Genomic DNA, 14,241 nt, shown 5'->3' on the forward strand with positions numbered 1-14,241 from the left:
TATTGCCCTGGTGACTTTCTTTCTTCCATTACTGGCATTACTTCTTCCAAGAATGACCTCTTAGACATTTTATGTGTTAATGTTTGAGCAACCAAACTCTACTTACACAACCTTTTTTAAATAAAATCCCACAGTTTTAATATTAAAATACATGTATATTTTATGGTATCTTAAAACAGCAGCTACATGCAAAGTTGTAACAAGTATATTAAATTTTAAATCCCTGATGAATTTTAATATTGTGTCCTTTTAAAATATAAATAATTTAGCATTTTCACTAGCTAAAACCTAAATATTTTTTCCATTTATGCTGTAATTAAAAGACCTATCAATTTGTCTCTAGCACTGCACAGCTTTGATTTTTTTTTTTTTTAAGAATCACACCTCTTCCAAACTAAAAAGAATTCTCTAAAAAGCCATTCAAAAAACTATTTCTGATGGTGTAAGGGAGGCTACCGTCCACTTATTTTGCAGTTCTACATGCTACGTTATTTAAAGACATAAGTATACATACACGTATGTATAAGTTAACATGCAGTCTCTAAAGTTGACCTGAGGATACAGCTGGGAGACAAATCTCACAAGGCACACGCCCTATCCGAAACCTGCCTGGTACTATAACATGTCTAAATCTCTCCTGTATAGCTCAAGATGTAAAACGAGAAACAAACCACTACGATTTCTCCCATCCCCGTTAGATAATTTTTTATGTGGGCATTGCTGCCACCACATGGCCAACCAGCTGAACTACTCCCACTTTTCCTCCGTGCCTTGCAGCTGCTCACCTGCCCACAGCCCTTCTACAAGCCCTCTCATTCTTGCTTTTACTTACAAAGGCCCATCATTTCCACTGATTTCTCAAATTACTTCTACTTAAAAGAACAGAAGGAACTTAAAGCATTCAGGTCTTGCTGACAGTCTCTTCCAAACACAAGCAACCAGCCGAAGGAACATTTCAGTGTTGCAAGATTATACCAAACAGGTAATCACAAAAAGAACAGAAAACCTTAGAAGTGCTGGTCCCAGGTAACTGAAGCCTAACTGATGGGCCAACAAAAGCTGAAACAGTTCCTGTCCTGTCCTTCCTCAAAATATCCTCCCAGAAAGCCTGGTTTTAGAAAGCTGAACTCAGCACACTACCCTGTCACCTGCAGAGGCTCAGCAGTCTCTGAACAAGTTCCTCGTACCAAAGAAACATTGAGAGTTAAGTTACCACAGAAAGGGAGTTCCGTAATTTCCCACACACAAGCAGGAGTCTACATTCATATTCATTCTTGCTACCTCTTATGAACGGTACCTTGCTTCATATCCAAATTTTAAAATTCCCATTAAGATTTGGTTTTTTTGTAGTTCTGCTGCACATCACCTGGTAAGCTCATTTATACAAGCACCAAAGGCACCACAGAAACAGCAGTACATGCCACAGCTGTGGGTTTAACTACTTCACCTGTGCGATAAGGCTCCACTGGTCTGAGTAACTCAGCAGCACTCCTGGAGAGTTCAGACCCAACAGCCACACATTTGGGCATCACATTTGAAATAATCCATAGAACCAGGTAGCCCTCAATAAATACCATTTACGGCATATTCACCCTTCCTCTGGGTAAGCAATGAAGATATGAATTCTGCAGTTTATGAACCTGTACACTCACAGATCATTTTTTATTTGCGCAACCATTTCACCTGTTGCTTTGTAAAAGGGAGTGGGGAAAAAATCGTATCGTGTATTACAACAAATAACATATATCATTTTGACAAGGCCAGAAAGGAAGCCAAAATGCCCCAAGGTTTCCTGAAAAAAACTAGGCTGCAGAAACCCTTCATTCAACAGTCACTGTCTTAAGTACTGCGTAACAGAATCAGCCAGCCAACTAATTTTTAAGGCAACTGAACAGTCCCTGCTTTGTTTTACGTACTAGTCAAGAAAAAGATGTGAATACACTCACCTTTTTTGCTCTTTGTGCTATATTAGGCGTCCTAGTGAGAAGCTTTTCAATCAGGTATTCTCTAGTCTGCAAAACCAACATTTGCTACGTTAAAAATCAAGACAAAGAAAGAAGAAATTTCATGTAGATTTTAAGGCAGAGCAAAATTTACTCGTAGGGTTAAACATTTTACCTTGGCTTTCTGGAAAAATTTGCATTTTAAAAGTTCTGCTGCTGTGGGCCTGAAAGATCAATAATAAATTAGAACAGAAAACAAAGACCCCTCTCAGTGAATACAGTACAAGATGGTAGTTAAATGGTACGTCTGTAACACTTTTGAATTGAAAATTAAGTCTCCCTACGGCAAAAATACCAAAGCAAAAAAAAATCAGTCTCCAAGTTGGCAGTTTTCTCCCTTTTTCTCTCAACACAAATGCATTTTACCCTTAAAACAAAGAAAGTCAGGTATCATGTTCTTTCCCAAGTGACTCTATGAATGCACCTGAACTTTTCTCCACAGCAATAAAAGAATAATTACATTCTCCAAACAGTAGCATCAATATCTGCTACCAGCATTCTTTTACTTCATTGATGTCAGCAGGTTTTCACAAGAAACTATACCAACACTATTAACCTGATGCATAAACCAAGAGACTCAGCAGGAGCATCTTCCAACCAATCAGTCAATTGAAAATCAAAGCAACAGTCAGGAGGTCAAAACCTAGAAATTTCACTTTTACTTGCAGTTTGGTTAAGTCTCTTCCTTCTCATCATCCTCAGGTTTATATTTTTGACGTTTTCAACAGATAAGCACAGTCTTGCAGCTGCCAGAGTGATTCCAACAGCAGGATTTGTCTTCCCTAGCTTCAGGGACCTAAAAAGCTACTTATCCAGCCAAAGCCAGCTCTAGTACTGAAGCAGACTCTGGAGAGAAAGTAAAGCATCTCTTGGGATGAAATAAAATCCTTCAGGCTCTTTTCATCCTTTCCATTAGGAGCCCATACCACTAATCAAGACTAATTTTGACATGGCTATGTTCAGGGAAGCCGAAATCTCCAAGATTGATAATTTCTATATAAACAGAAGCGACATCTGTTATAGTTTTCCATTTAAATTAAAGCAAGAGATTGGATACAACATAGACTAGATAAGACAGTGGAAAGCATTAATTTGGAAAATTTTGGTCTCAAAAAAAAAAAGACCAAACCAAAATCTGTACTAGTCTACTTCTCTGTGTACACATATATTTATTGTGAAGAGGAGCAGTAACTAGTGTGTATGTATATATCAGTTCAAGCCTGCTAGAAATAATGAAACAACTTCTGACATCAACAAAAAGAATCCAATTTAGACACAGACAGTAGCACAGACTGAGCACTTATTCTTCTTCCCCTCCAAAGCACCAAATTCTATAATAAAGGAGTTCTTAGTAATGGTACTGTGAAGACCACCAGGCTGAGCCATAAGTCACATGTAAACCTTGGATGAGCAAAAAGGAAGGGAAACACTTAAAAAAACAAAACAAAACAAAAAACAGTTTCTCTGTCACAGTTCTAACGCTCTGTCTGAAATTTACTCTTAACTTGCAGATAAGTTTCAGAGATCCAGTACCATCAAATCTCACAACAGGGATATGCACAGTTAAAAGCTAGGTTCTTAGTAAAGTTTTATCCAAACTAGTGTTTTCCATTCCTCTATCATTATGCCAGACACTTCTGAACTGGTCTGGATATGCCTTCTGGGCCTGTTTTCCTCACAGGCCATGGCAGTGAATTGCAGCTGAGGACTGTAAGCAGCATCCTTGGCACTGGGGAGAGAGAGAAACACCCACACACAGATCCCAAAACCACAAACACCACATTCCGACACAACAACTGTGCAATGCCAGTCCTAGAATTTGCCAGAAAGAGCAAGCATTTGTCCCACAACTGACACGACGACTATGTAGGTATGCCCATGCAAAATTAAACCCTGGCTGGGGAGAAACATAAAAAATACCGATGACCCTACAATATAAGGACACTTGCTCCTTGATTAGAGTAACGGGTACACAGATCTAATCACTGATCTCATGTTTAGGTGTTCAATTCAAGGCAATCCTGAGTATGAAGATATTACACATGTTTAAACATTAGTGTAATAAAGTAGTGTAATTAGTTTAAACACTAATGTGTTTAAATGTGTCAGGTAACTTGGCATTATGTATTCAAAGAGAGAAGGAAAACCATTTTAATTATTTACTTCCCATGTTTTCATACCAATTTAATCTTGCCCTGAATATTTCTGGACACAGGAAACTAAAAGAAGCTTGATTACCCGGAACACATTTCATTCTTATCTGTAAGCAGCAGCGCTAAGCTTAAAGCATCAGGACTTGCTACTAACACCCTCAATTTTAAGGATCTGGAATTCTGAAAACAGTACAAAAATGACCCTTCAATCAAAAAAAAAGCATTTTAAGAATTTCAAGAAGATGTTGCAATGCAATCCTTTTTCTTAATTACATTTGTTCTCTAGTATTGCTGCTGTCACCTTTTCAATTTCACTCCCGACAATAATTTCCTTTTAAGCTAGTATAACCTCAGCAAAGTATACACCAGAGAAAACCCACACAGCATTCAAGTGGGACAATCTTTTTTTCCCCCAGAAACAGCAGCTCTGAAAGTCTTAAAAAAAGTGATACATTAAATACCCTCAGGAAATAATGTTAATCAGAATGTGCCTCCTCCAACTTTTCAGCAAAAGATACCCACAAAAATAGGTGCATAAAAAAAACGAATAAAGGATAAATAAACAAATTGTTCTGGGAATTTGGGACCTCAGCAATGGTTTTGGAATAGATGTTGACTATTTTTATCATCTTGGCTATCCTGTTCACAAAACACACTAAGAAAGAAAAAAACACACAGATACTATGACATGCAATTGCCTACATAAACATGAGGAAAACTCTAAACAAGTCTGGAACTCTTAACACCACAGTAAAAAATAAATACCTCTTAATAAGTAATTTTCTCTGGAAACATCTAAGTTAAAAGAAACGCTGAGCTTATGTCACAAAATAGGAAAACATTGAATTAAATTAAAAGTAAATAAATAATTTTAAGGCCAAAAGATTGATATGTTTGGTTACTAACAGTTTGTCTCATCAATCTGAACAGTCTTGTTAGACTTATGTACAATATCAAGATTTCTGTCTTCCCTCAGACGAAAAATTAAGATGTAAATCAAGGACTTCTGTTTGATCGGAGTTTAATTCATCAGTATATTTAAGTATACATAAATTGCATTAACTACCCAGAGGAAAAAAACTTAAGTGATAATTAAGAGGCTATTTCTTCTCCCCAGATGAAGAGAACTGAAAGCTGCTATTTACAAAATGTGAATCATACACTTAAAGATGATGTTTAAACACTGGAACTTCAAATTGTCTGTGCATTTTAAAAAATAATTCCACTGTAAATGGCAATAAGGACCTACCTTTTGGAGGGATCTTTTTGAAGGCATAATGAAATTAGTTTTCTAAAGGATTTGCCATACTTTTTCATCATCTCCTTATCCTCTACGCCTGTCTCTAAAGTAGGAGGGTCATTTTGAAGTGTCAGCATTAACACCTACAGTAAACCCAAAAAAGAGATACTGTAAACAAAATCAATTCAAAACAAGTAGAAATGAAAAGAAAATAAATATTCCACAGAACACATATATTTAGATATCTTGAGTTGCTATTGACAATGAAGGACTATCTAGCAGCATCAATAATACAGCTAACAGCATTAAGTAACACAAAGTGACTGTTACTTTCATAGGAGGGTATTTGTGATAAGGTGCTGCTCCTGTTGCTAACTCAATGGCTGTTATCCCAAAACTCCACATGTCAGCTTTGAAGTCATAACCTCGCACCTGGAATAGAACCAGAAAGGAAAAACAAGGTGATGATGTCTCAAGTTCCAAAAACTAAAGACTGGGAAAAAAAAAAAAAATATTATATATATATATAGATATATATAGATATCTATATATACACACACACATATATATATACACACATATACATATTAACATTAGGAATACCTGCTCCATTACTTCAGGGGCCATCCAACATGGAGTACCAACAAAAGTTTTCCTTACTTTGTTACGAGTAACATCACCTCCCGTTGCTAAAAATGCACTAACACCAAAATCTGGGAAGGGGGAAAAAAGTCAAAATCTGTTAAACTGCCTATAACAAAGCAAAAGTTTTACACTTTAGAAATGAAGTAAATTCATAAAGGTCTACTTATAGAAACTCTCCATTGCAGAGCTTATCTTTGTTTTGTGACACACTGTCTTGAAACACAATGAAATACACGGGGATAGTTTTATCTGAGAGCACTTCACTAAGACACCCTCAAGTTCAGCCTCCTAGTATGTGTCTTCCTGAATAATATTACAAAGGACTCCTGCATGTCTGTCATGTAAGATGTTCCTGTGCACACTTTGAGCCAAGGTTTGAAAGGTTTCCATCTGATGCTGTTCAAAGATAAGGAGCTACTGCTGTCTAGCTACTAAATTTGACTGCGATTTGAACAAGAGGGAATACCATTTATAATTTAAATACTTACAGAGATTTGACAAATCAAAGATAACCAGCAAAGTGATGAACGATCTACATTTCATGGTAGACAACGACATTAATAGTTTTTTCCAGATTCCAAAATTGCAAAATACCTTAGTGTTCTGTGAATCTATTACCATACCAGTGACAGCTGTATGGGAGAGGTATGGCTTAAATGGAAGAAAGGAGAGCAGATTATCAATGTATGAAGAAATATTGCTATTTTGGATGAAGCTATATTAAGAATATTTTAGACTATCCTATTTACAACCCAGTTACACTAAAATCAAGCAGTTTACTACAGACCTTCAATTTTTATTTTCCTATTGTTCCCTGATTTTAAGGTAAAAAAAAATCAGTAACTAAAGAAAACTTAGTTTTATCATTACTTTCCACTAAACAATCGTTAAGCATCAGACTCAAATGCTGGACCTCTTCTACATCACAAAAACACACATAAATACATTAGACAAGTACAAAGCAGGCTTCAAACAGTATTCTTTAATTTTCCCTGCAGCTTGTCTGATGAATATATATATATTTATTTTTTTTAAATTTGTAAGTTATAGAACAGACAGGTTTTGTTTCTATTTCTGAAAAGCATGAAAAGCTTCAGAAACACCCGCTTCTAAGTTCTACTGACCTAAAAACACTAGTATTAGTGTCAGTTTTCTGAAGAGGAACTATTGCATATAAGAAAAAGCTGAATGGGTAGAAATAAAAAATGAATAAATAAAAGCATAAAAAAAAAAAGGAGAGATGGAAAAAAAATGTCCTTTGAGTACCAAAGATAAATAATTTGTATTGGACAATACTTTACAGGTCCTTTCAGGAACTGAGATACACAGGTAAAATCCTGACTTAACCTTACTGCTGTTTTTCCCTATTACCATTAATTTCAAAAAGGACAACACACAACAAATATAAATGGGTGAGGGAAGAAAATGGATAAAAAACCAAAACACACAACCCAAAAACTAAGTAAAATGTCTTATTGCACAAGCTTCAAAATGAAGTATGGCACCACCTCACTGAGAAAGATGTGATGACTCTTCAATTAAGTCAAGTAAACATTTCACTATAAAATTAGTCAAACATTGTTGTATGTTTACAGACAGAAAGAATGCTTTGAAAGCTACTCAATAAAAACAAGACTTTAGTTTCCAATATTAGGTGTAGCTTCCACAAATACAGGTTATTTAAGAAAATACATGACATAGAGTAACAATCTGCCTATCACATAGGAGACAATGTATTTACATAAAGAGGAAAGAGAAACGTATCATAAGGGAAGAGCTGAACAATTCAAAAGTGTTAGGCACTTAAAGTTACATTTAATATGAAAGAAAAAACTAATTTAATGAAGAGCCCTGATTTTACTGTATTAGTAAAGCATTCTGAAATCAAAGGAAACAGAGCTGCCCAAATAAACATAGAAGACAAATTACTTGTAGGCTAACACCTTTTTCACCTCAGCCTGGGCTGGGCACTTGGCCTCAGCCAAAACCAAGCTTTAGGGTGAGGATCAGGCTTGGGAGAATGACAAAACCACTGCTTCCATGGCAGTGGAGCTGCAAAGCAGCTGCTGCAGGAAGATACGGATTGCAAAGATGTTTCTTCTTAACTTTGTCACCTTGACAGTGGCTGTAGACTTTAACCTAAGGCTCAGTCAAGGCCACATGTAGAGTTATGCTTAAGACTGGGAGAGAAATAAAAGCATCAAGCCTGTGAGAATGGGGATGGCCAAAGAAAGCTTGGGCTGCCAAACAATTCCCCTGGTAAATCTTTCTCCTCCATCTAGCTTGATCAATGGAGACACAGGCTCTGCCTGTTTTTAACCAGATCTTTTCAAACATATCTGTGGGTATGGATTACCACAGGAGTGAACACACTGAAGACCACTGGTGCAATGGGTAAGTTCACACAGCCACCTGTGCACAAATATGAAGAGCAGGATCTTCTGACTTGACTCCTTCAAATGTGTTCTTTTTCTTACAAGCTTTATTGAAACTGCCATTTCTTGTATAGAATAAATGCATCATACAACCCATGCCGCCTACATTTCCACCAATCTCTACAACTGCTCTTTGCTATATGCTCCTTACCTCATCTCACGTATCTGTTCCTTTACCGGTTTGACATTTTGACCTTCACCAGGCAGCTCAGGCTTAGAAGGCTTGAAACCCTGACTACTTACAATCATCTTGTTTGCCCAAAGCACCAGATGTTACAATCCCAAGAGTTTAAAGTAGAATGTCAGAGCTGCAGGACTGCAGTGACTATTTAACATTATATTTCTGAATAAGTCAAAAGTTTCCCGCTCTGTACAGAGGTCTCCCCACTTTAAATAAAAATATGTGTATTTTGCTCTTTCCCACCAAAGACTGAGCAGATTCTGTTTGCAGAACCTCCAAGGTCCATAATCAGAGGTCTCTGCAGCGCTACCCCAATTCTTTGAAGAATCTATGCTCTTCTGCATCTTCACAGAAGTCTTTTGTCAAATAAACCCTGGGCTAAGCTTCATTTGTGAGCCATAGCTCCTTAGAACCCAGAAATGCTAACAGACAGCTGTGTCTTCAAACAATACACTTCATATATATTAGTAGTGTGTACTACGGATACAGGTTTTCATTATATAAGCTTGAGGTGCAGAAGAATGGGCAGTCCAAAGAATCGAAGTTCTTCTAGCAAATAAAAGGAAGCAAAATTATCAGATGTCTGTTCTCGAAAGATGAAAGGAGATCTTACTTTGTCAAGGCAAAAAGATGTAAAAAGGATTAATTTCAGCCTCTTTGACATTTAAAACTGGCTTTCAGTTAATGTGCAATGTTCAGCTGTCCCAAAGAGAACAGCCTCACACCGACAAAGAAACAAGATTGACACCACTGCACTTTTCTCCTGAAGATCAGAAATAACCTGGTATTGAAATAACGCATCACAGAAAGGCACATTCCCCCTATCTATCCAGCCACTCAACTTCCTCAGTCCAACTTGCAGTGAATGTCTTACCAGCACAATTAAAGCCTAACTCATTAAGATGCCTACAGCAAAAAGGAGGAAAAGGTCAAGAAATCAAGCTCTGAAGTTGAACTAGAAAGGGATAAATTTAGTTGTTTGAATGTTATCTGATTACTGGGAGAGTAGATTTGATTATGTGTGAAAGTAATATTCTAAAGTCAACAGCTTTATTTCAGATGGCTCCTGAGATGTTATCTTTCAACTTTTTAGTTATTATTTTTAATTAAGTTTGTTGCCTGGACATCTGCTCCTTTACAACAGAAGATCTAAAAAACACTTGAACAACACAGACTTCAAATCTTAACAGTTGCCAAAAGTGCTATATGAAGTGAAGTGACCTGTTAGGTACAATAAAGTGAATAAATAAACATCAAGTATCTTATTAAAATTTGAGTCTATAAAATTGACTACCTACTTAAGTCTTGAACTCAAACAAGAAGATTTAAAATTGCTCCAATTAGTAAATGACTCACCTGGCAGACAATATTTTCCCATCAAGTTTCATAAACTTCAGACACTGGCATATTAGATCCCTCAAACTATATGTTTACATGGTACTTTCAAAGCATTGTTTATGTAGAAAAGAACTTTTGACCATAGCCATTTTTATTACTGAGGGCTACTAAACACAAAGCTTTCATCGCTGGGTCATGAGCTATAAACTGTGAAAGGCCTGGGAGTGTGCTGGGAGAGGGGGCAGGTATCACCACCTGCTCATGCTATTTTCCAGATACCTGATACTACCCTGAAAGATGGGATATGCGGTTTGCTAAGTACTTAAGACCTTATGAAGACTAAATAATTTGATTCTCACATACTACCAAGAAGCATATAGATACATTCAGAGTTGCTACCATTTGCAAGCTGTTTAAGGTACATGGGTGATTCAAAAGGAAATTTTACAAGGACACAAAAAATTTCCTGATACATTTGACAGAACACAGAAAAATATCGAGTAATTTCTACATCATATATCATTAACCAAAATTCCTGAAATCTGAAACTAGATAACTTGTAGCTACAGGAATTGTTAAAAGCCAACAGAAAAAATTGTATCTGTTGCCCCTAATCCAGCTGCAATTACCTTTTTCTCTTATTCAGTCATTACTTTACCACTGCCATTACCTGCTATTTGCACAGAGCCATCTTCACCAAGAAGAATGTTGCCAGCCTTCAAATCTCTAGAACGTACAAACAGAGCTTAGTAAGAGAGTACATATGTGCACCTTTTATGTAAATAAATAGATCAATAAACATTGCATAGTTATTAGTTTCACAAAACAGCATTTTAAAAATTACAAAACAGATACAGGAACTGAAGTATAAAATGTTAACTGATTTACAATAGAATAGAGTGAAGAACTCTAACTCTCAAAAACTCAGTCTCTTTTGTACAAAATGAAAACAGAAATACTTAGGTCCAAAGGCTCTTTTACCACTTTTATAAATAAAATCTCACAATCTGGGAGCTTTCAGAGCTTTAGAGTAAGAAGTAATGCTTTCTCACATCCTCTGCAACACTAATGGAAAAGAAAAGTTGAAAATCTCCTCTTTGATCTCTTCACAGAGAGGCTCATCTTCAAGAAAGGTCAATACAAATACGCAGTAGTTTTCTACCCAATGAAACTATTACAGCTCGGGGAATAGCAAGCATATTTTGCTATAGGGTACCATAATGAAAAGTTACATGACACTGAATCTGTCAGAAATTCAGCACGTGTTTAACAGTCAACTGTATCTATTTAACATACTTTTCACACATCATGTTAAGAAGAAACTTTTCTGGCTGTTTTTATTTTACAGATATGTGTATCCCATTCTTAATGCACAGGATAAATCGTTAATTCAAAATATATCATAAACATTAAGAATTTGGGCAAATCAATCTCCAAAATGTACTGAAAATACTTAACACATTGCTATTGAAAGGTAATATAACTTGTTTCCTTATACAGAAACAAGAACGCATCAAAACACACAACAAAATCCCTGAATAATTCTGGAAACAGCTCCAACTGGCCAATACCACCTGATACAGTGTCCCCCAAACTCCCACGGCTTTTACCTACAACAGACATGGGAAAAGGAACACTCGCTGTATTGTCTTGAACAAGACTTCTGAGGTACTGCACAGTTTACAAATTAAATGTTATAATAAAGGAGAAATCTCAGATATAACAAATAGATCTCTCTCTTTTTATCTTTTTAAGGTTCTTTAAGAGTAGACAAGTGGAATGCCCAAATCTGACCTCAAAGGGTCCCGTTATCCTTAAAAGCTAATGGATGTTCCTTCCACAACAATACCAGCTAAACATTAGACTATGAATTAAGTTTTGAGGGAGATGTTTGGCATTCCAGACCAGAAGTCAAGATAATTGTTCTTTATTTCTCCATTTATCTCAATTTTCTCTTTGCAAAAGGAAGAAACAGTTCTTGATTTACATGAGAGGCAGTTCATTTATGAGACATAAGAAGTACACATAAAGAACAATTACTGTGCTACATCTGCAATACCTTGATTCTCAGGGTTCTGTTTGCAGTGCATCTGCTTTTCGTTTAAAGGACTCCCTTATAAAAGGCTAACGCTTGGAACAGACAGAAAGCCTGTTGTAGGCACTCTCCTGAAGAGGCAAATTCACCTCAGTGAAATTAATTAGGAAGGGCAGAGTACAGCACTTCCAACATCCAAACAGTGAAAGCAACCTGTGGGTTGGCTACAGCAGGTATGTATAGACCATCTTGAGGCACCTGCACAATTTACACTAGGGAAGTTAGTGGAAAGATAATATATAGAAGAGAACAATCACTAGATGCATATACACCGAGATGCAGTTCCATAGTTCCAATCCCAGCTTCATGTGTGATGATAAAGAAAGGTCTATAGAGTTCTAATAGACATTACTGATTGCCAGGAAAAAAATAAATTTCATATCCACGCAGCAGTACCTGAGCGCCCAAGATTACAGGTTTGCTGTGCAACACAATAACCAAGTCACAGATCACATCACATAAACTAGATTCACATTAAATATTTGGAGTATCAAGAGGCACAGGAGTATAGACCACAGTTCTGGCACATTTAGTGCAGCACAGGCCTATCCTAACTGTAAGAGAGACAGACAGAGAGCATAAAGACCTGGTAAGTACTAAGTATTAGTGACAAACTGCAGTCAAGATTACAGCATCTGCCTGAGTGTTTCATTTGATAATTACTGACTGCATTTACAGTCTGTGAAAGAGGCAATACAATGTGCTTAGCCAAGCAACTGCAGCTGACCAGTATTAACAAACCATACATGCAACTTTAAAATTGCTTTTCACTGTGTATACTCTCCTACCTGTGAATTTGCCCATTCCTGTGTAGATAGTCTAAGCCCTCCAAAACTTCTTTAAGAATTGTTGCTATTATGGGTTCTTCAAGGACACCATTTTTGTGCTCTCCTCTGTTGACAATATACTTTATTATATCAAGCATTGAACCTGTATTGTAGATCCAGGGAAAAAAAAAAAAAAGGCATATATACAGTATTATCATATCAGATTATTGAGAAAGTTATATTTATTCATTCTTTCTACTCTACTGCAATTTAAATCTTTGCATGTATGTGTAAAGACCTCGTGTAACTAGCTCAGAATACAGAATACCGCTACCTTGTTCAAACAAGAAACAAAGCACAGTTTTTTTGGTCAAGAATACGGTAACACACAATGACCCATTAGAAAGATCTGCTAATATCTTGCTAAGATACCGTTTATTAAAAGTTCAGGAGTATCCCACATTTAAACAGACAGCAAAGGCTTTGGTTTATTATCCAGCTTAATTATGGTTCATGTGTTCATGACGTAAACATGCAGCTGCAAGACTGGAAGGGGATATTCTCTGCAAAGAAATCACGACAACATTCCTAGTGACACCCAGTTTGAAATGTATATTAATTGCAGTTCGATGTCAAGGAATCTAATAGCAACATTTATTTTCAACAGTTCACAGTAAATTCTTCCCACGAATCACTGGTTTCTCTCAGGGTCTGTGCTTCCTTTAGATTAAACTCAACAATTCACCTAAATGTGATGTAACAAATGGTATTTTATGACCACTTCCTATCCTTACTTTCAAGCATGATGGGGCACTAGTCTGCTGCCATCAAGACATTTTGAAGAACATCACGTAGCAACCAGGACCACCACATCATATTTTGGAGCCTTACTTTTCTAAACTACAAGTACATTCACACAAGTACATACAGAACCAAGTAAGATTTTTATACCATTAACCATCATCATAAAAATTGTAATGAGTGTTTGATTAGTTTAAGCAATAAAAAGAACGCAACATGTATAATGCATACACAAGGAAGAATCTTCCTTGAATAAGGAATGAGAAACACTTCTTATGAAATCAGAAATATATACACTTTTACAAAAATAGAGTGGATTCTGGAGAAACTCAAAAAAGGCCACACTGGCAGAAGTGACTTAATTCTCATCAGTTTTCTCTACACACACTTAATATAGGATTTTAATATATTGATTCAGAATAAAGAATTACAGTAGTTAGATCAACAGTCTTTATCTCAGTAATTCTTAGCCTGTACTATCGACATGTTAATACCTATACAAATTTCTTAAGCTTGCACATTCCTGGTATAACACACCTTTGTCTCAAGGTTCATCCTATGTGGTCTCTCCCCTCTCCTTACT

The 14,241-nt window shown here is 36.4% G+C and overlaps 1 protein-coding gene across 5 annotated transcripts in view; it reads right to left on the minus strand.

Annotated features, from left to right (window-relative positions):
• STK39 (serine/threonine kinase 39) overlaps positions 1 to 14,241 on the minus strand; it is a 101,661-nt gene that overhangs the window by 58,567 nt on the left and 28,853 nt on the right. For all 5 annotated transcript variants that reach the window (XM_065069750.1, XM_065069751.1, XM_065069752.1 and 2 more), the window contains 7 exons: positions 12,879 to 13,020; positions 10,666 to 10,721; positions 6,000 to 6,109; positions 5,727 to 5,828; positions 5,406 to 5,539; positions 2,119 to 2,167; positions 1,947 to 2,012 (listed from right to left, as the gene is read on the minus strand). In XM_065069750.1, the coding sequence (XP_064925822.1) occupies positions 1,947 to 2,012; positions 2,119 to 2,167; positions 5,406 to 5,539; positions 5,727 to 5,828; positions 6,000 to 6,109; positions 10,666 to 10,721; positions 12,879 to 13,020 (659 nt within the window). The remainder of the gene's footprint in view (positions 1 to 1,946; positions 2,013 to 2,118; positions 2,168 to 5,405; positions 5,540 to 5,726; positions 5,829 to 5,999; positions 6,110 to 10,665; positions 10,722 to 12,878; positions 13,021 to 14,241) is intronic.

The sequence above is a fragment of the Columba livia genome, chromosome 7 (genome assembly GCF_036013475.1).
Source record: "Columba livia isolate bColLiv1 breed racing homer chromosome 7, bColLiv1.pat.W.v2, whole genome shotgun sequence".
Lineage (NCBI taxonomy): Eukaryota > Metazoa > Chordata > Aves > Columbiformes > Columbidae > Columba > Columba livia.